At 36.4% G+C, this 25,535-nt stretch overlaps 5 protein-coding genes across 11 annotated transcripts; 3 read left to right on the top strand and 2 right to left on the bottom strand.

Moving 5' to 3' along the window:
• Positions 1-849: 849 nt before the first annotated feature.
• On the bottom strand, positions 850-5,362 carry LOC140004239 (vacuolar protein sorting-associated protein 2 homolog 3-like). 3 transcript variants are annotated; one of them, XM_072063487.1, is made up of 11 exons: positions 5,059-5,362; positions 4,746-4,790; positions 4,143-4,177; positions 4,004-4,054; positions 3,747-3,851; positions 3,586-3,657; positions 2,990-3,061; positions 2,823-2,903; positions 1,939-1,974; positions 1,794-1,849; positions 850-1,174 (listed from the first exon to the last, which is right to left on the bottom strand). In XM_072063487.1, exons 1-11 carry the CDS (start codon positions 5,090-5,092, stop codon positions 1,123-1,125), a joined length of 639 nt encoding a protein of 212 aa, XP_071919588.1. In that variant the 5' UTR covers positions 5,093-5,362; the 3' UTR covers positions 850-1,122. The 3 variants fall into 3 exon arrangements, with proteins under 3 accessions (XP_071919588.1, XP_027094775.1, XP_071919596.1); XM_027238974.2 differs by lacking the exon at positions 5,059-5,362 and adding an exon at positions 4,901-5,039; XM_072063495.1 differs by lacking the exon at positions 5,059-5,362 and adding an exon at positions 4,963-5,012.
• A 2,196-nt stretch (positions 5,363-7,558) lies between these two features.
• Positions 7,559-9,579, bottom strand: LOC140013698 (large ribosomal subunit protein eL14y-like). The gene is made up of 5 exons (XM_072063478.1): positions 9,445-9,579; positions 9,218-9,319; positions 8,325-8,454; positions 8,126-8,238; positions 7,559-7,816 (listed from the first exon to the last, which is right to left on the bottom strand). Exons 1-5 carry the CDS (start codon positions 9,445-9,447, stop codon positions 7,760-7,762), a joined length of 405 nt encoding a protein of 134 aa, XP_071919579.1. The 5' UTR covers positions 9,448-9,579; the 3' UTR covers positions 7,559-7,759.
• A 914-nt stretch (positions 9,580-10,493) lies between these two features.
• On the top strand, positions 10,494-17,402 carry LOC113714815 (uncharacterized). 4 transcript variants are annotated; one of them, XM_027238922.2, is made up of 13 exons: positions 10,494-10,892; positions 11,001-11,107; positions 11,546-11,641; positions 12,173-12,276; positions 12,793-13,010; positions 14,076-14,198; positions 14,279-14,367; positions 15,345-15,450; positions 16,150-16,247; positions 16,482-16,733; positions 16,823-16,906; positions 16,999-17,045; positions 17,218-17,402. In XM_027238922.2, the coding sequence occupies exons 1-12, from the start codon at positions 10,862-10,864 to the stop codon at positions 17,011-17,013; spliced, it is 1,323 nt and encodes a 440-aa protein (XP_027094723.1). In that variant the 5' UTR covers positions 10,494-10,861; the 3' UTR covers positions 17,014-17,045; positions 17,218-17,402. The 4 variants fall into 4 exon arrangements, with proteins under 4 accessions (XP_027094723.1, XP_027094705.1, XP_027094714.1 ...); XM_027238904.2 differs by having other exon boundaries at positions 16,823-17,045; XM_027238913.2 differs by lacking the exon at positions 17,218-17,402 and having other exon boundaries at positions 16,999-17,204.
• A 1,971-nt stretch (positions 17,403-19,373) lies between these two features.
• On the top strand, positions 19,374-22,277 carry LOC113714801 (glycolipid transfer protein 1). 2 transcript variants are annotated; one of them, XM_027238890.2, is made up of 7 exons: positions 19,374-19,464; positions 20,079-20,217; positions 20,626-20,681; positions 21,156-21,286; positions 21,481-21,616; positions 21,698-21,829; positions 21,976-22,277. In XM_027238890.2, exons 2-7 carry the CDS (start codon positions 20,100-20,102, stop codon positions 22,009-22,011), a joined length of 609 nt encoding a protein of 202 aa, XP_027094691.1. In that variant the 5' UTR covers positions 19,374-19,464; positions 20,079-20,099; the 3' UTR covers positions 22,012-22,277. The 2 variants fall into 2 exon arrangements, with proteins under 2 accessions (XP_027094691.1, XP_027094684.1); XM_027238883.2 differs by having other exon boundaries at positions 19,410-19,567.
• A 142-nt stretch (positions 22,278-22,419) lies between these two features.
• On the top strand, positions 22,420-25,292 carry LOC113714793 (uncharacterized). The gene is made up of 4 exons (XM_027238873.2): positions 22,420-23,488; positions 23,567-23,667; positions 24,160-24,256; positions 24,598-25,292. The coding sequence occupies exons 1-4, from the start codon at positions 23,431-23,433 to the stop codon at positions 25,053-25,055; spliced, it is 714 nt and encodes a 237-aa protein (XP_027094674.1). The 5' UTR covers positions 22,420-23,430; the 3' UTR covers positions 25,056-25,292.
• Positions 25,293-25,535: the final 243 nt, after the last annotated feature.

Genomic DNA, 25,535 nt, shown 5'->3' with positions numbered 1-25,535 from the left:
TAATCACAAAATATTGAAATTTTAAAAAATTGTGGAATGGGGTTGAGGAAAATGAGTGAGAGAGTAAAAGAAATAATAGAGTAGAATGGTAGGATATAAAAAAAAAAGGAGTGTGTTGTGTGTTTATATAAAGAATTAAAACATAACTCTTGGAAAAAAAATGAACGTTGCTGACTTTAACGTTGCTGGTATAAATTTTGACACTGGCCTATCCATTACATGCATCATCAGAATGATACGTGTGATGGGTATTACACGGCCACAATGGATCTATGTCATGACAGACATTGCACGCATCATTACACTCCGTTGCAGATGCCCTAAGAGGCCCAGACGGAGGACATTATATTCAATCGTCTTTCATATGGCCCTCCTTTCGTTATCGCTTCAATCGGAATGTTTCCCAACCCTTCCTTCTCTTTGCTTGTTCAACAAATTAGGTTAGATGCTTTCTCAAAGCCTCCTCCTCCTACCCCCACTCATTCGTGACCCTTACCCAAGGATCACTCACTCCAAAGAAACGCTCTCTCTGATTGCCATTTGCTCCCTTTTGGCGTATGCTCGTGCCAACTGATGAGAGCTTACTCTATTTCGGAGTCACTCATTTAAAATAAGCTAGAATAACAAGGGAGTTCAGGAAAAGCACGCATCAAACGTACTCTCTGGGTAAGTTGGACTTCCCTAAATGAGGCCACTTAACGCGCAACACAGACAAGAAATATTGTTCCCACAACTGTTCTGTTCCTATTATCATTTTTGCCCTTTCTCCATCAAACAAACCCAGCGTGAGCTTACTCATACCACCACCAAAACATGAGGTCAAAACACTAGGTACTTGTAAAATGTGGCTGAAAGCTGAATTCTAATGTAATCACATGGATTTCGGAACTGAATAAACGTATAGCCCAAGGCACATAATTCTACTGAAAAAAATTTCGAGCATTCTTCCTACTTAAAATCTATCACACATGGCCTCAATGTAATGAAAAACAGGGTTAGCTAACTTTGTTTTTACAAAATGGTAGGACAAATATGTGACATGTACAACTGTGAATAACTGCAGACCGTACTGCCAATCAACAATCTGGGAGGAAACACGGTAACCAATCCAAAGACAATCCCTTAGGGATTTCTAAGCGCAGCCAATCTCTTCTCCAGATCATCAATCCCCGAACTGCCAAAAAAAAAAATACAAGGGATAACTTTAGATCTATACAAAGAACTGGAAGGAGAACCAAGCTACACTTCCTACGACGATGGATAAACACCACATTGGAATACAACCTCATCAATTTATTCATGTACAATAGTGAACAGACATAATAACAGGCCAAATCTAGTATGTAAAGATCGTACTCCAGGGTGCTATGTTACTCGGACTCTTCACTATTCCTTGTGGCACTCGTGTCCAACTCTTTATTTTACACTAGGCTAGCCATATTGGCAGGACTCCCATAAGTAGAAAAACTATCAACACCTATTGAACATATTAATTTCTAGGTCATAATAGCAAAAATCCTAGCATTCCTTAAAAGAATAGTCCAATTTTCTAAAGAAATTTGTACATCAAGTTCCCCTTTATTATGTCAAAACACCCACTATGAGTGAAATGAGAAAAGGGGAAACAAGAAAAGAAAAAACTTGTCAGCTCTTGAATTCAAGGTGTTCACTTTGTTCCAAAGAGCAAAATGGTAATTTAACATAACATATCCATGTGCACGTATGCACGTCTTTGTTCGTATTCTTGTGAAAAAAATACAAGAGGAGGAATGAAAAAGAGTATAGGGATGCACCTGCTTCCATCCTCAGTGTTCTTCCCAGCAATTTTTCCCCTGGGAGCTGCTGACAACTGGAAGACAAGATGTGAAAAGTCAATTTGGCTAAAAGAGTATAAATAAGATAAACTCACACAACCACCAACCAGAAAGACGAACAAACCTGTGAGGCAACATCAACGCCAATTTCATCTAGCACCTAAAAATGTAAGATCAATGAGACATGGGCGTAAATCTCAGAAATGAGTAAAGAGATAGATATTAACACAATTAAAGCAAAATATTTGTAAATTTCAATAAACAACAATTTGCAACTAGATAGCATTTAAAATTTGATTCTCTATTTTACAGGACTCATTTGATGTCATAAATGTCAAGCAGCTTTGCATTTTAGCATACCTGGAACTCAATTTATCACTTTAAAGCACAAGCGAAGATGAAATTAAAGCCACAATGACATTCTCAAACTGCAAAGACTAGCTTTAAAGGCTTTACTTTCATGGTGATCAATTGTGACATACTCCCTCTGTCCCATTGAAAGTGTCATGCTTTCCATTTTGGGATGTCCTAAAATGTTTGTTATCTTACTAAAGTCAAAGTTACTTTTGATCTTTTTTTCCAATATTATTCCCACCTTTATCTATGTTTCATACTAAATTCAAATTTGAAATTTAAATTTTTGAGGCTAATTGTGGAAACAAATCCACTAACATCACTATCAACCACTATTCTTAAAAGTTGGAATCCCGAAATGCGACAAACATTTCAGGACGGACATCATTATGATAGCATACGCAAGTAGCCTTCCATCTGCATACATGCTTCTGTTTCTGAACTAGGTTCATATAATCAGTTGGAAACTAAAACATATCAGAAAGGCCCATCTCTTCCCATGGACATTAATTGTAGAACTTTAGCTTCATATTTTATAACTGATTTAAGTGACTTCTCCAACTAAATGATAATTTCAAACTTAAAAGTTCCCAGTTCCAAGCATATGCCCCAAAATTTTACTCAAACTAAATGAAATGCCCTAACAAGACTTGCCTGATTCGTCAACTCTTCACTTTCATCTTCCGCATCATCATCATCCAGAACATCATCTATGGCATCTGACATCATCTCAGTCTAGGAGGACAAACAACATAAACATTGGTGCCAGATATGCAAGTTAATATTCCATATTATAGTTCAAAGAAATTTTACAATCTTACCGTCATGTCCATCTGCCCTGATTGCTTCTGGAACTCTTGCATTACCTTTGCCTGATTTGCTGGGGACATTTGCTACAACACAGTATATAATCATGGATGTGAGTGGGGATAAAGATAACACAAACTGACTTTGATTTCATGTTTCCCCCTATGACAGAGAAAATCATTATGTTTTTGACAATTAAATCATAACCATTTTGTTTAAAGGAGATCACATGGTGCATGCAGTAAAAAGTTTATGGTCTAGGAGAGCCTAGACCACCCTTAAAGATGACACACTGTGTTATGAAGCTACCAAAAATAAATAAATAAAACTATAATGCTATTAAAGGATCCCTTGCCCCCTTGTTTTGTCTTGCTCAAAGGCGAGGGGGCAGGTGTCCTTGTCATTCATTCCAACTCCATGAACCATGGGTTAACCCAAAGCAAATTATGCTAAAATTAACTCTAGAATCTAGTATTTTGGAACTCTTCTCATTGAGAGGAACCAATTTCTTCTGCCTTCATAAGTCTCTCTCTCTCTGAGGGCATAATCATATGCATCTATATTTTCTCTTTACACCATAAAACATTCACAAAGTTGACATCAGCCTAACCTTATTCATTGCTGACATAGCTTTAGTAGCACCTTTCATGCCGACAGCGACCGAAGAGTGGGCAGAAATTGCCTGAAAAAATAAATACAACTTGATGAGGAATGCACTAGCCATATAGGGAATGGAAGGGTTAGAAAAATAAAGGATTTTCAGTGGTCTACCTGAGTGTGAGTAGCAATACCTCTCATTTGAGCTCGACTACCCTGCAAGTTGGCTATCTGCTGTCTCAGCCTAACCAGTTGACGTGCTAGAGTTTTGGCTGCTGCCTGGAAATTTAATAACAAAAATTAAGATGAAAATGCCAAAGACCTTTGTGGCGTATAATCTTATATGCTGTACAAAGAGACCATGAACTATAATAGGCACGAGTCTCAAGAGGCAAGGAAAAATTAGTAGAAGTGTACTGAGAGCAGCAAACCTCATTGCCTGTCTTAGCAGTTCTCTTTATCTCAGCAACAAGCTTCTTTTCCTATTTCACGGTCAAAGTTAGATATTCAACTCGAATTCTATGCAACTGAATTGTCAATAGAACTACCAAGAGGAAACTTTTGGCATACCTCTAATTGTAGTCCAGTAATTTCTCTCTCAATACCTAAAATGAAAAAAATCCAAGTGCAACGGAAATCACAATTGTGGAATTTTAACTAATCTGACAAACTATAACAATAAAAATAAACAAGGAAGACTAGAAGCAGAAGTATATTCTCATTTTTGCCTCATTAGATGGTGCTCTTTATTCAGCAAAAAGATGATCTATAAGAGGGTAAACTGCACAATGGCAAAGGTGTCAAGTTTAAGAAATTCTGACCAAATAGTAACAAGACTTGCACCACTAAGGAAATTTGAGACTTTTCAACTCTTAGCAATACTGTCAAGCGCAGACATCAGATGATGATACTGCATCTTCTCCTCAACTTATATTCCTTGACCCCAGTTTAAGACTCTAACCATTATTAGGTCATAAAGAATTTTACTGCATCATCATGACACGGTAACCTTTACTTTGGCTTGTGCCTTTTGGCCTGAAACTTAAATAGAAAACATACCTCTATTTTATCTATTAACAGGGATGATTGGAAAATTACTACTATCACAATCTCTATGCTAATCAAAAATAAGATTAAGAATGAGATTTTGGGAAGCAGAGATATTGATACAACCTCTGGTGGCATTGGTCATTTCTCTTTTGCTCTGTCGCAGAGCCTCTGCAAATCAAACCAAATACAAATCCATTATTAGAGAGCATGAATTAGCATTAATATCCGATCTCAAGCAAAACAGATTTGAAAAAAGAAAAGAGTGAAAAACCAAAGACCACTAGTAGTACAATGACTCGATGAGTTCACAAGTCAACCCATAAAAGAGTTCGTCATATACCCATAAAAGGAAAAGGGAAGACTATAGAGAATTTTGATCAGAAGAATTAGACGACACCAAACTCGAGAGAATTAAGAATGGGCGCTGAAAAGGAACCTTTGGCGGTGGGCTTCTTTGAGAAGATGTTCATTGACGTTACTTTTTTTTTTTTTGCCTCTTTCTTTAATTTTGATCCTCCAGATAAAAGATATTTGTTTTGCCGGCAACAGATGTGTCAGGCGGGTGGCGAAAGTGACACGGAGAAGTGATTCCTCGGCGGTGGGCGTGGGGGGTTTGTTCTAACTTCTTTCCAACTCCTGCAACTTCGCACGGAAGACTTTACACTGTTTGATCAACAGGAAAAGGGAACGAAAGTGAAGGATAACTTTCCTCCCTGTACGTTTTGTACGTTTATTTGTCGGCAAAAACTTATGGGATCCTTCACAAAAAATTTGTTCGCAACTGCTTATTTTCTTATAAAATCTTTTCATCTGAAATTGATAGAAAAGTGAGTCATGAAAAAATTTTAACTAATTAATTTTTTTTTTTTACAACATCTTTCTTTCTAAACTATTTCCTCCATTCTAAACTTTTACCTAAATTAGAATTACAATTCAATCAACTGGCTTGTAATTGAGCATTTTATTCTTATTTTATAAATTAATGAATTAGTAATTTATTAAATGTATATGACATTAGTATTTTTTTCGTTTACATTTATGATCCTTTTTTATGTCTATATATTTTTGAAATAACTGACACACACACATTTGTGCATATACATATATAAACTTATTATTCCGTTTGAATTTTCATTTTTTAAAAAACAAGTTTTTCATATATAATGTCACATACACAAACAAAAACAATCTCAAAGATACCAAAAACAATCTAAAAAACACCAAAAAAAAAAAAAAACAATCTCAAAAACACAAAAAATGCCTTAAAACACACTAGCTAAATCTATGTTTACCGAAAATAAAGAAGTTCAATATTGAATTTTTTTCTATTAAAGAACACACTAGCTAATTTTTCCGTAACTTTCTGTTAAACAACCACAAGCATTTGTATTTTCTTCTTGTTAACTAAACACATGTGGAAAAGTTTTCTTTCTCCTTTACCTCACTTCATTTCCTTTTTCCCACGACACGCTTGCAGAACAATGGGAATTTTTGTGGGAGCTTCCACCAGGAAAGGGAAAGGCTTTTTAATTGTCTAACAATGAATTAGCAACAACATGGTATTATGCTTCCGAGGAAAACAATTCGTGAACTTTTGCCAGGTGCATTGGAGTTGATTTTCTCCAAAATCTTTTAAGACAATTTCATACTCGTTATGTGGATAGATTGTCAAAAATGAAAAAAAAGAAAGGATAAAGGGCAAGAAAAATAATATGCTAAATGAATACTACAAAATTTAGGGAACCTAACGCTTTTTTTTTTTTTTTTTTCTTCCTGAGGACAACTGAATTGATTTAAGCCCAAGTTTACTTCCCAAGTTTATCTAATTCTGGCGTCCCTCATGTGAATTGTCAAGTAAAATCCTTAGGTTTTTTTTTCTGTTTATTACATGATTTTGTATTTCCATTTTATTTTACTCACCTGATGAATTTTAATATAGTCCAAATCTCTAATTCACTTACCAAAAGTATGTTGCACTAACTCTATCAAATTATTAAAAACATATCCGTATGAATTAGGTGTTTTGAAGGGTGTTTTTTGAAATATAGTGTTAACATTTTATTTAAAAAACTTCCTATTATAAATGGATAGTGTGAATTATGTGTTTTTGAAATGTGTTTTGAGGTATTTTTAAAATTTAACATTTTGTTGGATTTTTTTTTTCAGATTTGTTAATTTCCACCATCATCCACCGTACACCACCATCCGTCTTCCCTCCTTCCTTTTCTCCTCCATTGTCACCATCCCCCTCTCCTCCCCTTCTCTTTCCCTCTTCCTCTCTCCCCTCTTTCTCTCTCTCTCTCTGATCGCCAATCACAACCAAAGAAGAGGTTGGGCTCTGCTTGGATCGGCAAGTTTTTCACAAATTAATTTTCATCTTTTGGAATCTATAGTAACACACACTAAAAATACCTTCAAAAATATTTAAAATATATACAATTTCAAACATGCCTAATAAAAATAAATAAATAAATAAAATAAGCTCCTGTCCAAACAAACTTTTAATCTCTCCTTTTTTATTTTTTTCACCCACCATCATCAAACACCATTACCCACCATCACCAGCTGCCTCTCCTCTTCCCTCTTCATCCCTTTTCCCCAATAATCTTCAACGGCCAGCTAAGCATCCTTCCCAATAAGATAGATAAACTTGCATTACTCGGTACTTAACAAAGACCAGAAAGAAGCTAATGGTAACACCTACCCGACCAAGAAAAGCTAACAGAAGATAATGCGGGGCCTTCTGCGTGCACAAAGCAAGAACCCATTGACATAAACATGCACAATAATCAGTCGGTGCAACTGCACGAATATTTTTACAATCAACATCATTCAGTAAAAATGCCACACATACCATGCTAATTTGGCATTACACGTACGGCAACCAATGGCATGCAGATCTAGTTGGAATACCAAAACGAGTAGTAGCACAAAAATTGATCCCAGAAGCAAGGTTAAACTTCATAAATAAAACTCAAGAACTCCAAGACCATTTAATCTTCAATTCCATCCAAAAATGGTCAAAAAGAAAGCATGTTTCTCTCCTTCCACTATTAAAACTAAACTGAGAGTACATCAATACACCTTCCGAAATAGGCACTAAAACAAAAATTGCAATTATGATGTGAAGATTTTCCTCAAGCAGCACTCTGCCTTTTTAGCTTTGCAAGCTCCTGCCTTACTACTCCAGCTTTCTGCAAAAGAACAAGAAGAGAACATCTAGACTTCATCAGGACATTAAATTCCAGAAAACAGAACGGCCAACACATATTTACTACAGATGGGATGTTTAATTATGTGAAAAGGACTTGCAGATGTATCCAAAGCACAGTTAGAAAATCAGACTCAAACATACACTCATCAAGAAAGAGACCAGAAGGCAAAGGGACTATTCAGGTCTATAACACGGGATTCATTTCTTACATGTTTCCTCCTCCATGTTATAATCGGTGCACAAAAAAATTCACACATGACTAGTAAATGGCACCAAAAGTAACACGCACCTTAATCTTTGCCAGCATAAGCTTGAACCTGTCAAAATCATTGAGTGAGGCCCTTCTCTTCTGAACAATCAGCTTTCTACCCCAAGAACTATTCTCCCATTTAGTCTTGACATCTGCAGAATACCATCAGAAATCAGCAGGGTAATCCCCAAAATTTATCAAGAGAGAGCAAGTCTATCATATCACCTAATATACCTACCGGCAGCCTCCAAAGCAGCAACCAAAGCCTTCTTCTTTGGAATTCTTTTGATATCAATCTTGATATCTGTGAGAGTGAGCCTCTTGAAATTCATTTGACTCCTCACCATGTCGGGGGCATCAACAAGAGCCTACAAAAATAAAGGCTCAATAAACAGATTGAAGTCCACAAATCCTTCAACATTTTACTAGCATCATGTACATCCTATCTATTCCGGCTAATTTATCACCAACAAACTTTCCACCCATTAGGCAAAAATGAAGTGATAAGTACTTAATTCTCTAAAATAATATTTACCTAGAACTTTAAGATTCCAAACTTGAGAGGGAAAAAAGTTTGAAAGAAAAATGATAATCTTAAAAAGTTTCAGAAAAATAAGATATTCGCTATCAAATAGCAAGTGAATAGTAGCCATTGCAAATCATTCCAAGAAATTTACAAAAATAGCGACAACTAGTAGCCATTGGAATCCGCTTCAAGCTTCTGTAATGAGTAGGACTCAAGGGAAACTTACAGATACTCATTTCTTTCTTCTCAAGAGAAAAATATTCACAAGCAAATCCCAAAAAAATGCTGGAATCCTTATCATCCTATGAAGGTCCATCAATCTAGATAATTCACAATAAAAAAAAACCTTGAAAAACTCGAGCAGACAGGCTAGTCTCCACTCACATACTTGAGTTCAATTAGAAAACTACGGATAATAGATATCTACGAACCGACATAATGCTACTCAGCAACAAAATCCATACGGATACCCAAACAACACCTCCTCGCTAATACGCTTGCAAAGCATCAAATTAACATAAAAAAACCTAATACTGTTATCTATAAGCTCTGTTTTTATTATGCAAAATATGAAACTTGTAAGGAAGCAGGGAACAAAAGGTTACCCTATTCTGGTCGATGACGTCGACGATGACGACGAGCTTTCCGTATTCCTTGCCATAGTTGATCAGAGCGACCCTTCCGATCTCCACGTACCTCTTGAACACCTTTACAAGAATAAAAAAAACACAAAACAGAAAATTCATACTCATTTTCTAAGTGAAATATGAAGAGCAGACAATCTAAAGAGAGACTGGCGGTAGCTGAAGGACATACGGCGGCGAAGACTCACCATTTTCGGCGATCTCTGATGGGCGCTACGGAGGGAGTGGTGATGAGTGACGCGGAGGAATATGTTGGCTCTAGGGTTTGAGGAATGAAAGATATAGCGCTAGGGTTTTAATTTCCGGACTGATGGGCTTTGATGTTGATGGGCTGCTCTTTTCACACTAATTGGGCTTTAACCGATTAATGCCTTGCGGCCTGTGCCCACTTGTTTTGTTGTCCAACATCGGCTCCAACCGACTGACTCTATTCAATTTATCAGAACATTAAATATAGTATTAAAATTTCAACACTTGTTTGTTTAAAATTTTTATTTTTTTATCCCCAACCACTTTTGCATTCACCAATCCAATTTCTAACTCGTGGCTTTAACCTATTCTCAATACGTAATTGATTGGCAATTTTCACACTCTTTTCAAGCAAGATATTACATACTAGAAGAAAAATGCAGATATTACATAGTAGTATACGATTCTTGCTAATACTTCTTTGAAAATTTTCATTGTCCTATCCTTAAAAAAAAATGATAATAGACACTCATGCGTGTAGAATGAGTTGTGAATTCTTGTAAATTGTTACTATGGAACACGTGCTGTAAAAAAAAAAAAAAGAAGACAGGTTTCTCATTTTTTTCATTTTATTGTAGCTTTAGTCCTCTATCTTTTCTTTGTTTTTAGTTTTGACCCTTAATTTGTAGCTCATATATTGCCCTTTATTTGATGGTGATTTTGTACCAGAAAGTAACTAATTGGTGGCGCCGCTATAGAGGTTCTTAATTGGTATAAGTGAAAAATTTTAGAGATTAATTCCATGTAAAAAAACTTTTAGGGACTGAATTGATATAATTGAAAAAGTTTAGAAATTAAAATGACAATTTAGTGGTGATTTTGTACAGAAAAGTATACCAGTGAAAAAAATTTAGGGACTAATTCCATGTAAAAAAAACTTTTAGGGCCTAAATTGGTGTAACTGAAAAAGTTGAGAGACTAGAATGACAATTTCCCCAGCAAAGAAAAGAAAATTATTGTCCCATGTTATTGTCCTCCTCCATCTCGAATTAATCTCAGAGCCACGCGAATCTTTTGTCTCCTGTTTTTCTGTATTCGTACCTGGCATATGTCCTTCGGGAAAAAAAAAAAAAGAAAAAAAAGAAGCTGCAGAAGTCAGAAATAGAATACACCATTCCTGGTCATACATACCTAAGCATTGTTGCGTCTCGTTGAAGCTGCTTCATTTGTTCGATTTTAAGGTGGGAGAAATCTTTAAAGAAAATTGAGGACTTTTACTGGGATCTCACTTTTCGTTGATCAGTTAGGAGTATTATTACGTTGCAGCACTTGAATAACTTAGTTGTTGGGATTGAGTAGAAACTAGAAAGTGCGTTTTTCATTTGGCAGAACATAATCGACCATCCGCGAAAAGAGATGGGCTTTTTGATGTGCAAGGAGGATAATGGTACAACCTACTTTGGCTGATATCGTAATGTGGTAGCATGCAACAATAGGGTCTTATCTTTTGGGACTGCTGATTTCCTCTATTGCTAAACTTTTACATTGCCGTCAGGATTGGGGTGTCTGATGAAGAATTCGGCTTCCGTAGAGTTGGATTCATACTTCCCTGTGAGGCATCAACGCCAGGAAGATGTTCCCAAGACCCGCTTCAAACCCAGGGTTTGTGCGAGTTCCATTTGCCTGTCATATTTTATCTGCGTAATTCATTTAACTCCGTATGGTTAATTACTAAACTTCGCTTTTAGCAATTGCTCATGACTCCCAACTTTTTAGCATTTCACTTGCGTTTGTTCAAGTATTTGTGGATTTGTAACTTGAACTCTACTGGTGAGTGAAGCTGGAGAGTGTATAAACATTTATTAGGCTATGGAAATACAAATACTTAGAACACGCCGAGGACTTGATTATCAGTTGCAAATTTTTTTTTGGTACCATCACTTATTATTATTATTTTTTTTTTATCTTTTTGTTTTGATATATTTCGAGGGATGTTGATTGGCAGGGTGGGCTGTACACCTTTCCTTCTCCCCACCCCACCCCCCACCTCCCAGAATTTTCAACAGATTCTTCTGACAAGATCCTTTATTTGTTTGACAGGTGGGTAAAACTCTAAGTCCAAGAAGATGGAATGCTGCTTTCAGTCAAGATGGTCAGTTGGATATAGCAGGAGTTCTTAGAAGAATTCAGAGAGGGGTGAGTTCTCCACACCCCCCCCCCCCCTTTTTTTTTGGTTTTAAGTGCTGTCCAAAAAGCTTGTTTATCAGATAGTATTCAGGCAGCTTGGTCTGCCTAGAATATGAAATATGTATAAGAAACTTGCAAAATTGCATTCAATTGTTGCCTGGTCTTGGGTGGTAGACGAAGTGTACCTAAAGCATGCGACGTTGGTGGCAGGGCACCTTCTAAGCTCTGCAAAAGTTTTATTTTTCGCATTTGATCTGCGGTACTAAAGTTGTTGTGTTGAAAGCTACATTTCTAACTTTAGCCTCGAATATTATTTGTTTCCAATTTGACTTTAGTGCCGAAGAGTAAGAATGCATTTGCATTGGGAAGTTTATTTTAATCACAGGATGCACTCTTTTGCATTAAATCTTTACTTATGCTGTTTGTTCAAGAGTTTAAATAAGAGTGATATTCAATTCGATCTGTTAAATGTATATGCTTCCTTAGCTCATGGAATATTGGCAGTATTCTGCTTATTTGATTGCATTGCAAAAATGGTAGGGCATTCATCCATCAATTAAAGGTGCTGTCTGGGAATTTCTGTTGGGTTGTTATGATCCCAACAGCACATTTGAGGAAAGAAATGAAATTAGACAGCGAAGAAGGTAATGTGAGTTAATTTATCGCAGTACCTTCTGCTTTTGAAATTGCTCGCTGCAGTTATTTTCAATACTATCTCTTGAGTTATTACAAGCTGAATAATATAATTTATGCACTATTGAATGCAAGAATGGTTTCTCACGCAATGATTCTGTTTCTGTAACAGTTCCTCTTATCAGCGTCATTCGTTATATAAGGAGTTATTATGTGGTTCAAGTAACGTCATATGGCTCCAAATATTTGTTAATTCGTATTGTCACAAACATGATCATCTTCACTTTATCCTGTGTTCTACTTCTTCTGTTTGAGTAACAATTTGGTTGCAAGTGTTCATGTTCAGTCGGTTTCAAACTTGCCTCAACATGTTGGATGCAAACTTGCCTCTACATGCTGGATTCAATTGATGCCACAGATTTAAGAGTTGGTGGATCTATGTTCTTATTTGGATGTATTGATGTGTAAAATTTGGGTTTTGTTCATATGGTTATTTATTGACTAAGTATGTCAAGTTGGCTGATCAGGGAGCAGTATGCTGCTTGGAAAACTGAATGTAAAGAAATGGCGCCAGTTATTGGCAGTGGAAAGTTCATAACTGCAGCCATAATTACTGATGATGGCCAGCCGATAATTGAAACTTCAGTTAATGGCAATCTACCAGATGACTTTGGTGGCAAGCCGAGTGACAATGGTTCAGCAGATAAGAGAGTGATTCAGTGGAAGCGGAGCTTGCATCAAATTGGTTGGTACACTATACCCTATATGGTTGTTATAGTTCTTCTGATCTTGGCGTGGTTAATGTAGTTCACCCATTTTTCTGGTTATTTTTGGGTATTCCTCTTTGCTAGCAACCTAGGCTGTTCGTGTTCATCCTTAGTGCGTTCCTTGTTTGAGTTAAAATTATTTTCCAGTATCATGTGTATTTGGACATTGCTCTGGAATGCATCATTGATAAATGTGAGAGCTGCTCAATTGCTGATTGAACATTACAGTAACTTCGTGTAAGGAAAATTTTCTTTTTTCCTAAATACTTAAAAATCTACTTCATACTTGTAGAGATCTTTTTCTTTTTCTTTTTTTTTTTGGTTATCTTTTGCATAGATGATAAATCTATCATCACACCTTCTGTACACTTGAATTCCACTTGTTACCAGCAAGGTAATGTTTCTTAACTATTGGACTTCACCAATAGTCACAAATGATATTAGAGTACTATTAATCCATCGTTAATGGACTTATGATGTTGCTGCAAATTAGCTATACGTATGAGTTGGGTCTATGTCAGGTTGAAGTGCTGTTATTAGGCATTTTACTTTTCATTTGGCTCAATCCATGTAATTAGGTGGGGAAATAGTTTAATTTAGTAGAGTCTTCATTATTATATCTACAGTCTAAAATTGCATATGTAAATAAGCCAATGCAATATTCATGTCTACTATATAGCTTAGTTTCCTGGGAAATTATGTTGTTGCCATGTCCGATGTGGTGTGTTTGTTCCAGCATTTTGGTCGAGCAAATTTATTATGTTCATATAAGCACATTGCAATTACAATGTACAAATATTAGGTTCATTTTTAGCGATTTGTACCCTGTCTAAATCGGCCTTCCCTCTCCCCACTCTTTTTTTTTTTCTCCCCCTTCCCACCTTACTCCTGTAGAAGTACATCTATCATTCTTGATACCCTTCATTCTTTCACTCAAACATATTTAGTTTCACCATATAGCTTGGCTCATACTTAGGAAGCTACTAGAGTACATCTTCATGGTCTATATTGCTAAAACAACTGGAAACAAATTTGTGCTGTAGGTCTAGACGTTGTTCGCACGGATCGTATTCTGGTTTTTTATGAAACCGAAAAGAACCAAGCCAAACTTTGGGATATCCTTGCTGTATATTCTTGGTTTGACGGAGATATTGGATATGTTCAAGGTAATTGGCTGTCAGTTTAACTTAACATAGCAAGATGATCTTGTATGTCTTACAGAGTCTTCTTTTATTTCTCTAAGCAGGAATGAATGACATATGCTCTCCAATGGTTATTCTTCTAGATGATGAAGCAGATGCATTTTGGTGCTTTGAGCGTGCAATGCGCAGATTGGTAAGCTCTTTTTCCCTGATACGTGCAATTTTTCACTTGCTTATTGTAAAATATGTATTCATATTTGTTGTGTTAATGTTCTTGTGCTCATTCTAATTCTTGTTGTTTCAAATGCATGGCTTCCAATCTATGCTTAAATTCATGCTGCAGTACTGTAGATAAATTGCGTATATTTTCATCTCTGAGCACACTCATTTAATTTTCTCCCCTTTTCCTATTCTCGTCTTCATTCTTCTTTTTACTTTTTCTGGAATGGAGGAGGCCATGGATCTACTCTTGTTGCTTTCCTTCTTGTGGTGCTAAAACTGCCTAAACAAGAAAATAACCAGGGGGCAATTTGAGTTTAATTTGGCAGTTTTGGTCTGCTCATGATATATGTCATATGGAGATTTGAGAAAGTGAAGAACGATTTTCAAATGGACTATGTTTTCTAATTTTGTACTGTCATGATTTGCCGATTTTAGATGTAAAGTTGAACTCAGTTGTTGCTGGCCATATAAGAATATTCAATGCTGTCAGTCCATTTTCTTTGCCATACATATTGAAACCCTGGAAATGGAGTTAAGTTAATTGAACACTATTATTGTTGTATGTCTGCAGGTGATAACTCTTTGATATTATTTAACTTGTTATTTTTTACATTGAAAATTCATGGCCAAACAATGCAATTTTTCTTGTAACTCTATAAATATAATATTCTGTGCCAAAGATTTGATTGGTGCATATTTTCTTTATATGTAATTTTCTCTGCTTTGAACGTTCATGGGATGTCAGGGACCTGACTGATTTGGTTGTTTCAGTGTCCTTATTAGGATTTCTCTTTTTTGAGTTTTTAAACATGTCAAATCTTAAGTGATATGCGTGTATTTCACCTAGCCCTGATATAAGGCAACTTCTTGTCTTGTATGTTTTACAATTTAACCTGTATTCACTGCTTATTTTCTGGAATTCTATTGTACATCTCTGTGCTTTTGAAGAGGGAAAACTTTAGGTGCAGCACAACTTCTGTTGGTGTTCAATCTCAGCTGAGTACTCTTGCACAGATCATTAAAACTATTGATCCAAAGCTACACCAACATCTTGGTATTGGCTGCTAACCCTGTTCTCTTCTAGATATTGTTGTAGGATTCAGAGCCTTAGCTTTGTGGTTCTTGCATCTACATGCAGTGTGTAAGAGTTTTCTATGCTAGGCAGATCATTGGCGAGGGATCAGTGGACTTTAAATGGATAGTGGTTATTTAAGTTCCAAGTGGACTAAATATTTAAAGACTCCAATATTTAAATCCATCAGAGCTTAGGGTACAAGATTTACTTTCCGAATATGTTCTGGCCCATATGTTAACTTCATTACTAAAAAGGAAAGCCTCAATTAGGATAAATAAAAGAGATTTCAGATGTGTGTAAAACTTGTTAACAGTTAAAAAATTCTACAGCAAACTGCAATTAAGATGTTTATGCCAGATCTTCAGTTTCTTTTCTTCTTTTCTAAAGGTTTATACATGCCAGATCTTCAGTTACTGAAGTGGCAAGCCTTGATTGTACCTGAGCAATGGCAATGCTACGAACTACTAGAACAGAGTTTTGGGATATTCCACATAGTTAATTATCTGTCTCTATCACTTACCCTCACCCCCAAGCTTGTACTTACTATTTTATTTATTAAAATTTTCTCCAGAAAAACTTGGATGGTGGTATTTTGTGTTTCTCTGTCGTCAAACTTTTCTGTCTGTCTCTCTCCTCCCATCCCAAAGTAGTAATTTCAATTTATTTAATTTTTGACAGAGGAATTGGATGGTGGGGAGTATTTGTTTGCGTTTCGTATGCTGATGGTACTTTTTAGGAGAGAGTTCTCATTTGTTGATTCGTTGTATCTTTGGGAGGTAAGGAAAACTGGATACTGGAGTTTGAAAGCCATTTGTCTTAAAAAGTTTTTTCTGCTAAGCATCAACTTCAATGTGTTTTATTGCTGGGGAACTGTTCCTCTTAAATGGTCATGACCAGGGAGAACGGAATAGTCCTTGAGGTTTATCTGGAAAACTGCTGGATTGCCCACTGGCTGGGGACTTATTGCTCGACGTACAAACATTTTACTTACTAGGTTGAACTTAAAATAGGTGATGTGGGCCATGGAATACAATCCAAACATGTATCTGTTGTACGAGGAGCCGAATTCTAGTTGCCAGAATGGCAGCCAAAAGATCAACAATAAACTGCTAAAGCTGTATGGAAAGTTCGAGAGGAAAAATGTTCAAACTGGATGGACAGAACAGAAAACTGCTCTTGCTGTTTTTGTTGTTGCTAGTGTCCTTGAGACGAAGAATAAGCGACTTCTAAAAGAGGCCAAGGGTCTAGATGATGTTGTTCAGGTATACTTCCACAGACTCTCTCTGTTGATGTTGATAGGGAACCTTGCTCATGTGCTTGTCCGTTGACTATGTGCTTGATCTCTGTCTAGATTTTGGGTGAACTAACTGGGAATATGGATGTAAAGAAGGCGGTAAAGGGGGCCTTGAAAATTCATAAGAAGTATTTGAGCAAGGTAAACTTCATAATAACAAGAGTTTTATCAGCTGCTCTTGGTGGCTGCATTTGTTGTGGATACCTTAGTGCTGCTCATCATCATTCATGCAGGCCAAGAAATCATAGTTGCATTCGGCTGCAGCGGGAATGTTTCACGAGTGAGCTCCATTCCATATTTCCAATTTTTTTTCTATTTTTCTGGTCTATTTTTGGTCTGGGGGTTCTTCTATACCCGATTCTTTCGAGGCTGTCTTGCCTGTATAACAACATTGAGTGTATAGTATTCTGGCTTAAATCCAATGGTTTTTTTTTTTTTCCTTCTTCCGGCAGTCGGCTATATCCTACAACAAGCGTAACAGTGAGATATGCGAGTACTACTCGATAGCAGCCGATGGTTTAGGAGTATTCTAAGAATTGTGATTCCTCATTGCATCCTTTTGTGATCTAAGATATGTTGAACTTACATGTAATAAGCACATGAAATCGGATTTTTGTGCGGATTTAATTTTTCTTAACGTAAGGATTAATCTTATATACACTACTGTCAGTGTATACACTATCACAATTAAATATATGATATATATGCAAATTTTAAATTTGAAATTCAAAATTTACTTATGTGTCGTTTATCTATCACCATTAAATGTATAATATATGTGCAAAATTTGAATTTAAATTTTAAAATATACTTAAATGTCATTCATCATGATAATATATATAGTAATAGTGTATATAAAATTTACTTTTAACGTAATCGCATTCTGTTTAAGCTTCCGTTCTTTTTTGTTTGGAAATTTGTGGGATTGGGCCGAAGGGCTGTTGCACGCAGAAGCAAATAGATGTTTTTTTTACGCTGGGAAGGTCTTAAGCCTGGCCCAAATTTTAATGGGTTCTTTGCCCGTTAAATTAGCTATTGGTTTAACTTTATAATGTGATTATGGACGCGGTAATCCATTTGTTTTCAGTACGCAAGTTCCGTAGAATTTGCTTCACAGAATCTAATTGGAATAATTATCTCAAAAAATCCTAAAATAAATGCTTGGCTTTGATATTTTAGCTCTTCCTAAAACATCTAAACAATGTTTGGTTATACATACTGTCTAATACTGGCTGAGAACGCAATATCTCAAAGTGTGTTAAAAGTTGCATTAAAATATGATTTTAATTAGAGATTCCTGTACTCTTATAATGAGTATAGCAGTGCCTAATCTATCGTTTTAATTTAAATCATTGTGCTTAATATTATTCCTCTAACTTATCATTTATCCCAGTTCCCGCCTCCACATTTCGAATATCAGCTTTAAATTGGATTACGAATCTTAGGTTGGAGAAGACATCGAAAATGGAAACTATCTATTTTTGTGTCATTATAATTATTAATTATTTGGATAGTAATTTATTGCCAATTAAAGGGTCTTTGTGTTGTGGGAGAGAAATGAATTAAATAATACATTAGAGATTTTGAATGCAAAACTTTTTCTTATAATTAAAGGATAAAAAAAAATTTGTCTTGCATCGTGCCGTCACCTCGAGGGAAGAGGGAGGTCGCACCTAGGGATGGCAATGGGGGCGGGTGCCCGCGGGGGGGGGTCTCGGGGCGGGGGTTGGGGCGGGGACGGGGAGGAAATTTTTTCCCCCCGCTTAGAAACGGGGCGGGGGGCGGGGGAGTATACCCCCCCCCATCCCCCGCCCCGCCACCCGCAAAAAAAAAAAATAATTATGTATAATATGTAAGTTAATTAGTTATAAACTTATGATAATGATATTATTAGTTATATATATTATATAATGTATATTAGTTTATGTAATATAATTGATATTATCAATTATATTAATAATTATACATGTCTACTAATAGAATTTATTAATTAGTTATACTAAATTTACTAATACATTTATACTAAATTTCTAATTACACTTAATAGAATAACACTTTTTTCTCAAAAAAAAGCACAAACACAATAATGAATTAGTGATTGCATTTGTACTAAAAGTGAAAACTTGACTATTTTAGTTATATTTATTTCATCATATTGGATTGTATTCAAATAACTTCTGTTTGATTGTTTTTATAAGTTTCAATTGTAAAATTACAATGAATAATAATTTGGTGATGTGTTGATATTTTAGTACTTGATTATTTATTAAAATTTAATAATAATAAAATTATATAATAAAATTTTATTAACCCCGCGGGAGAAGCGGAGCAAGGCGGGGCTGGGCCGGGGCGGGGGGACCTGGAGGCGGGGGAGGGGTCCCCCGCCCCGTTGCCATCCCTAGTCGCACCACATTGGAACGAAAGGACCGCCGAAACGACTCCGTTTGTGAGATCAAGATTTACCCTTTTTTTTGTTTTTTTTTTTTTAGCTCCTGAAAGATTTTTTTACGAGAATCAGATGCACTCCCATTAGTGGCGTAAAAAAAAAAATAAAAAAATTTCCGTCATCTTATTTCTGTTAGTTACGCGTTTGCAACATCAGCGTTTTCCAAAAGCAAACCCGAAAGGAAAAGAAAAGAAATCTCAAAATCAGAAACCAGTAGGCGGTGACTGGTGACTGAGTCACTGAGGTATAAAAGGTGTAGGCTTCGCTCCTCTTTCCCTATCGCATTCTCTCCCGATCTACTCCTCTCTGAATACGCTTTCGCATACTCACGCAACCAACATTCTCTCCAAGCTTAGGCGCGTCTAGATCTCTATCTAAGCATTTGTCCTTTATTCTTTTCTTTTTCCTTTTTTTTTTTTGCCTGCGATCTTCAGTTATGGTGTTTAGCTTCAACTCCGGGCGTTACCACTGGATTTCGTTTTACTACACATTTGTTTCAGTAGCTGCTTTGGTTGTGAAAACATGGCGCGATTTCACTGGTCGAGACGATCTCAGTACACTCTGTGCTGTGATTTATCGGCTTGACTTGACTTGACTTTGAAGCTTTGTTTTCCGTTAATTTCATCAAAATATTATTGTCAGTTCACGGTCACGATGATCTCTTAATTTCTTAATTTGGACTTGAATTGATCTTCTCGTGGGAGTAAATGACTCTTTCTTTCTTATTTTTTGCGTATTGAAAAGTTATAAGTTTGATCAAATTTCGGTTATATATATGTGTATGTATGTATATATGCAGTAATTGTGTTTGTGTGGTGAATTGTAAGACTTACTATTAATGTGAGCGAGCGAACATGTTTGATGCAGAGTTGAGCGGCGACGGTGAGAATGGCAGAGACAGTTTTTGCCCCTGCTTTAGAAGGAATGAAGCATGTCAAGTCTGAACAAGGAGATATGCTTACCAAGCCTTTCTTAGAAGTTTGCAAACAAATTCTACCTGTTATAGGTACTTTTACTTTCCACTTAGATACCTATCGTTGCCTTTTTACTCATTGTTGCGTTTCTTTTCCCAAATACTTACATGTTTTCATGTTATATCCACAATGTCGCATCGACATGTCATTGAGTGGTACTATTTTGCAAAAGTATGGATTGATACTCTTTACTTGGCCGGTAGCTATTGGTCTCTTGGTACTTGAGATTCTTTTCACGATGAGGTTTGATTTGAAAATTGCTGTGAACCGTTTTTCTTTCTGTAATTGAGCTTTACGTGAAATTTAAATGTGACAAAGACTACTGGAGTTTCTATTTTTCAGAAATGAATGTCGGTTGCCTTATTGTGTCATTTTGCTTGTCAATGAGATTACTTTTTCAGGATCTTGACAACATAGTTTTGTTTCTTTGTAATGGCCAGACAAGTTTGGAGCTGCTATGGCACTTGTCAAGTCTGATATTGGTGGAAATATAACGGTTAGACTTTCTGTTTTAGTTGTTAAGTGAATGTTCATCATTCTAATTTCTTGAAACTTGTCCAACTTTGCAGCCATCATTGTCATGGAAATTTGTTCCAATTGGATAATAAGCATGTTGGTCTGGATTTCTAATTCGCAGTAAAATTTTGAAAAACCTGGAGATTATTTTTTTTTACTGAAATGTGGTCAGTTCTCCTAATATCACTCTTAAGAGGCTTGGATGCAGGATAGCTTTCCCTTGAGACTTTGTGTAGTTGAGCTGTTTTCCCTCATGTTGCAGTTGTTGAGAAAAAGAATTGCTAAAATGGACAAATATTGGCCATGGCATATTCTATCTATATTTCAAACTTTATTCTGTTCAAAATATGTTTAAGTATTTCCTTGATAATGACTATGTGAAGAGCAATGCATAACTATTGTTCATTTCCAGGGACCAGGATATTGTCTGACTTCTGTTATTCCTTATGTGTAGAGGTTAGAAAACAAATATTTGTCTGATCCAGCACAATTCAATCACTTGTACAGCATGGTACAAGTTGAGATTGAAGCTAAGACTGCAAAATCCTCATCCAGCTGTACTAATGGTCTTCTTTGGTTGACAAGGTAAAACTAGTGATTCATACAGTTGTAAATTTTGAATTTTCTATTTGCTCTAAATTAAATGTAAGCTAAAGAAGTTCTCTCGGTGTCAGTCTCACTTGTATTCATGAACTCATGATATTTGCGTGTAAAGCATGTCTGTTCTTATGCAACTATGTCTTGTCATGTTGAACTTAAATTATTGACTTATTCTCTAGGGCCATGGATTTCTTGGTGGAATTGTTCCGCAATTTAGTGGACCACCCAGATTGGACCATGTCACAAGCTTGCACTGATTCCTACAGCAAAACATTGAAAAAGTGGCATGGGTGGCTAGCAAGTTCCAGTTTTACGGTATGCACCTTAATATTTGCATTTAGATCTTTGCCATGGTTTGTACCTAGTATGATTTAACACATAGGTATTAAAATGCAGATTGCCATGAAGCTTGCTCCAGATAGGAACAAATTTATGGATGTAATAGGTGGCAAAGGTGATATTAATGCTGACATCGAAAAATTCTGCACTACTTTTCCACCACTTCTGGAAGAGAACCACAAGTTCTTGGTAAGAACCCTTGAGCAAAAAGTTTTCTTCTTATTTTTTTTCCCATTTTTTGTTGGTAGTTAGCTGTTGTCTTGAATATGGCAACTGAAATATTTCAGATTTTACAAGGATAGGAAAGAACTGATGTATCGTTTATTTTATGTCAGGCTAGTGTCGGATTGGATGAACTGAAAGCATCTTAAAATGCCTGGATGAACTGAAGTTGGATGGTTGATGTTGATGTTATTTAGAAGTGTTCTCGAGTTCAGAGTTTGCGAACCTATTACTTCATTCCCGATGCTGACTTGATGAGCACGAGAGTTGCTTTTTATGAGAACAAATATGGATTCCACCTCTTACTTGTCTTGTACTTTTAGAGAGTTTTGTTGATTCGATATCTATCAGTACTTGATATTTGAATTTGGATTGCTATCAGCACAAGTAAAAGTGATTCATGTTTAATGATTAATAGAGTCGTTTACGTGGTCCTTTTATAATTGCCGGAACAACAATTATAGGTCCAAGCTTCAGAATGTGTTCAAAGAACATAATTAGGTTTACACGACTTGGAAACTTTGAGTTTGGGACACTATCTTTCCAGTCATCATCCTTGCGGGAAAGTTTTGCTTCCAAGTTCCTGTTTATCCTTACTTTTGGACAGCCCAAATTGCGAGCGTCTAAAATCTCCAGAGAGAGTTAATGTTTCGGAAGCAAAATTCGGTGGCTAGTGATACCACGCTTGTATTTTTAGTAGTAGAGTAATTATATTTGAACATGACAAATTCATCCTTTCAATGTCAACCCAGTTTTTGGCTACTAGCGAGTTTATTTCTTGATTTCATTTTCTTAAACAAATTACAGACCTTAAAATATCAACTTTGGTAATGTCACATGTGAAATTCTTTTTTTTCCCCTGTATTATTGGGATGCATTTGTTGAATTGAGCAGGCGGCCACGCCAGCTTGGTGGAGAGGATGACTAGGTCTCTTCTGGCCGAAAAAGGTAGTAAACAAAACAATTTTGTTGCGGTAAAAGCAAATTCCACTTTCAGAGAGCAGCGTCTGCCTAGTGGCATATCGTCCGCTTTCCCATGACCAAAGAATAGGAGCTTACATGCTGTAGTTTATTTTGCAAGGATATTTTTTAGAACTATTTTATTTTTAGCAAATGGCTCGTACATGTCAATTAGCTTTAAAAAATTCAGATATGTTTTAAATGTATACTTGCAACGAAGTCTGATAGTGGCTCCTACAATTTCGAATAGCGTCTGGTTTTGATTAGCGGATGTTAGAACGAAGCATGCATTGCCATTGAGTCAACGAGAGATTTGCTTTTAACAGCATTTTGCTTGGGGTAGTTTAAGCTTTTCTCACCATTCACTCCTCATTAAGCACGCAATATACAAAACTGCTGAAACACCAAATTCTTCCCCTGCCATTGGTAGAACTTTTGTCTCCTTCCAATCTTTAGAGAGAGAGAGAGAGAGAGAGAGAGAGAGAGAGAGAAAAGCTCTCAGGTCCTGGCCTTGCTATGGATTGATGAGTCCATGGCAGTGCATTGACTTTCCTTGTGATTCAAAGGAAATGTCATATTGTTTCTTAAATTTATAAAGCAGAGCAGGGATGACCACAAAGATGAAAGGCCTGCTCAAGGGCCTTAGATACATATCCCAGATTTTTGGTGAGTTCTGTTTCTTAATCGCCCTCATATTGAAGGCTGCAATGAAATGCTGAAATGGTTTCAATAATTGTAATGCAGATGAAGATAAAGAACCAGATATGCAAATTGGTTTCCCCACAGATGTAAAGCACGTTGCTCATATTGGGTGGGATGGGCCATCAGTTGATTCACCTAGCTGGGTATTAATATATTTCTATCAAATCAATATCCTTCTTTCTTGTCATTCCCTTTCCATAATTTTGGTGATATTAGATGTGGAGAAACCATTATTGAGTTTCCAGGTCTGGTGATTGAAGTCCTATCATGCAGTAGAAAAACTAAGGCTCTCAAAATCTTGTTGGTCTTTTCTTTTCTTCCCTCCCAAAGGATAGAGGATATGCAAACATTTCCATTGTTGCTCCTAATATTTTCCTAGATGTTAATATTTATTGTACAGTGTAGAGGCGGATCCGATGTTTTAGCATTACACTTCGGAATCTTTTCATCTTGTTTGTGTCCTCAGAGCATCAACTTAGGATCTCTAAGACATGAATACTGGAGGAAAGTTTGGTGGGGAGTTTAATGCCAAGGAACTTGTCAGCCAATTAATGTGTGCCATACAAGCAAAGAGTAATGTACATTCCTTTCAACAAATGTTCATATGACCTCTTCTAAATTGTAATGTTGTGCAGATGAAAGAATTTAAATCACCAACCGGATTTCAATCAGCACCTTTAGCTATTCCTGGAGACCCCAAAGAGAACCCGGAAATTAAATGGGTTTCTGAAGGTCTGTCATGTTCCCTCTCTCCTGTATTTTTATTTGTTCCCCTCCTCGTTGAAATCATTTTCAATTTTACAAAACTGGGCTGGCAACTGTCGCAGCTTCGAAAAATTAGCTCCCAATTTTGTGTTCATGTTCTCGAATTATTATCTTTGAACCAGAAGGATCAAGCAGAAATGATTTGCGGGATCCCAGTCCAAGATTTTATTTTTTTTTTTTAATGATTTGCGAGGTCGAAATCGAGTAAAAGTGGATCCTTTTTTGAAAAAAAAAAAAAAATTTTTGAAATGTTCTGCACCAATTCTGTTCCACTTCTCTGAACCTTTATCACTTGTTTATGGTTATAGATGGAAAGAATGCCCGAGGTAAAAGCTCTTCAGCCAAAGACCAATCTGAAGCGCCAAGATCATCATCTCGACGCCAATCATCAACAGAAAATTCATCTGACTCCCCAAAGAAAGAAAAATCCAGGCACTCAAGAAAGCATCACTCAAAGGACTCATCTGACAGTGTTAAAAACCGGCAGACCCAGGATTCAGGCCTTGGTTCTGAGTCTCCCTCAAACCTTCCAGACATCCCAAAAAAATCAAGAAGAAAGAAGTCAAAGGAATCTATCAGCGGCGGATCCTCTGGTTCCGTAAGATCAAGAAACAGGGGCAACACTTCTGGCACATGTACATCTCCTGTTTCGGATGCTGGGAATAACTCGGAGGCTATGAACTCAAGAAAAGATGAGCTTTCTCAAACCTCAAATTTGAAACCTCGTATAGAAGAGGGAGAGAAGGAAAGTAGTGGCATATTTTAGACAATTGGAATAATGAATATTCTTTTTTGTCCCTTTTTGGTTTAAGATTTGGTAGCTAGAGAGTTGCTCAATTTAAACAAAATTTTCCTTTATATTCATAGATTCATAGTATGGACGAAAGTTGTATGTCAATTGTTGTAGAGTTCTGGATTTTGTGAAGCCCTGGAGTTCATTTTGGCTATAGCACCAGAAGCCAATAGAACGACCATGTACAATCTGCAGCTATCATCCTCATCCTGTGTGGTGTAACTGTGCAAGTCTAAACGCGGCTACCCTATATTTTGATTAAAATGGCGTGGCCCAGAGTCGGTAGATCCCTAATGATTAGTTCTTGTCAACAAAAACATGCATCCTCAGAGCGGATAATGATCATTGATGCACTAAAAATGATCAGAATCACCAATAGTATACAAGATCCCAGTTCATCTGCTGCAGACTTCAAAGATTAGAGAATGTATCAATAACAAGAAAAGCAACCAT

Source organism: Coffea arabica, chromosome 1e (assembly GCF_036785885.1).
Source record: "Coffea arabica cultivar ET-39 chromosome 1e, Coffea Arabica ET-39 HiFi, whole genome shotgun sequence".
Taxonomy (NCBI): domain Eukaryota; kingdom Viridiplantae; phylum Streptophyta; class Magnoliopsida; order Gentianales; family Rubiaceae; genus Coffea; species Coffea arabica.
Note: the sequence above shows the minus strand (reverse complement) of the source record. Positions and strands in the feature narration are given on the sequence as shown.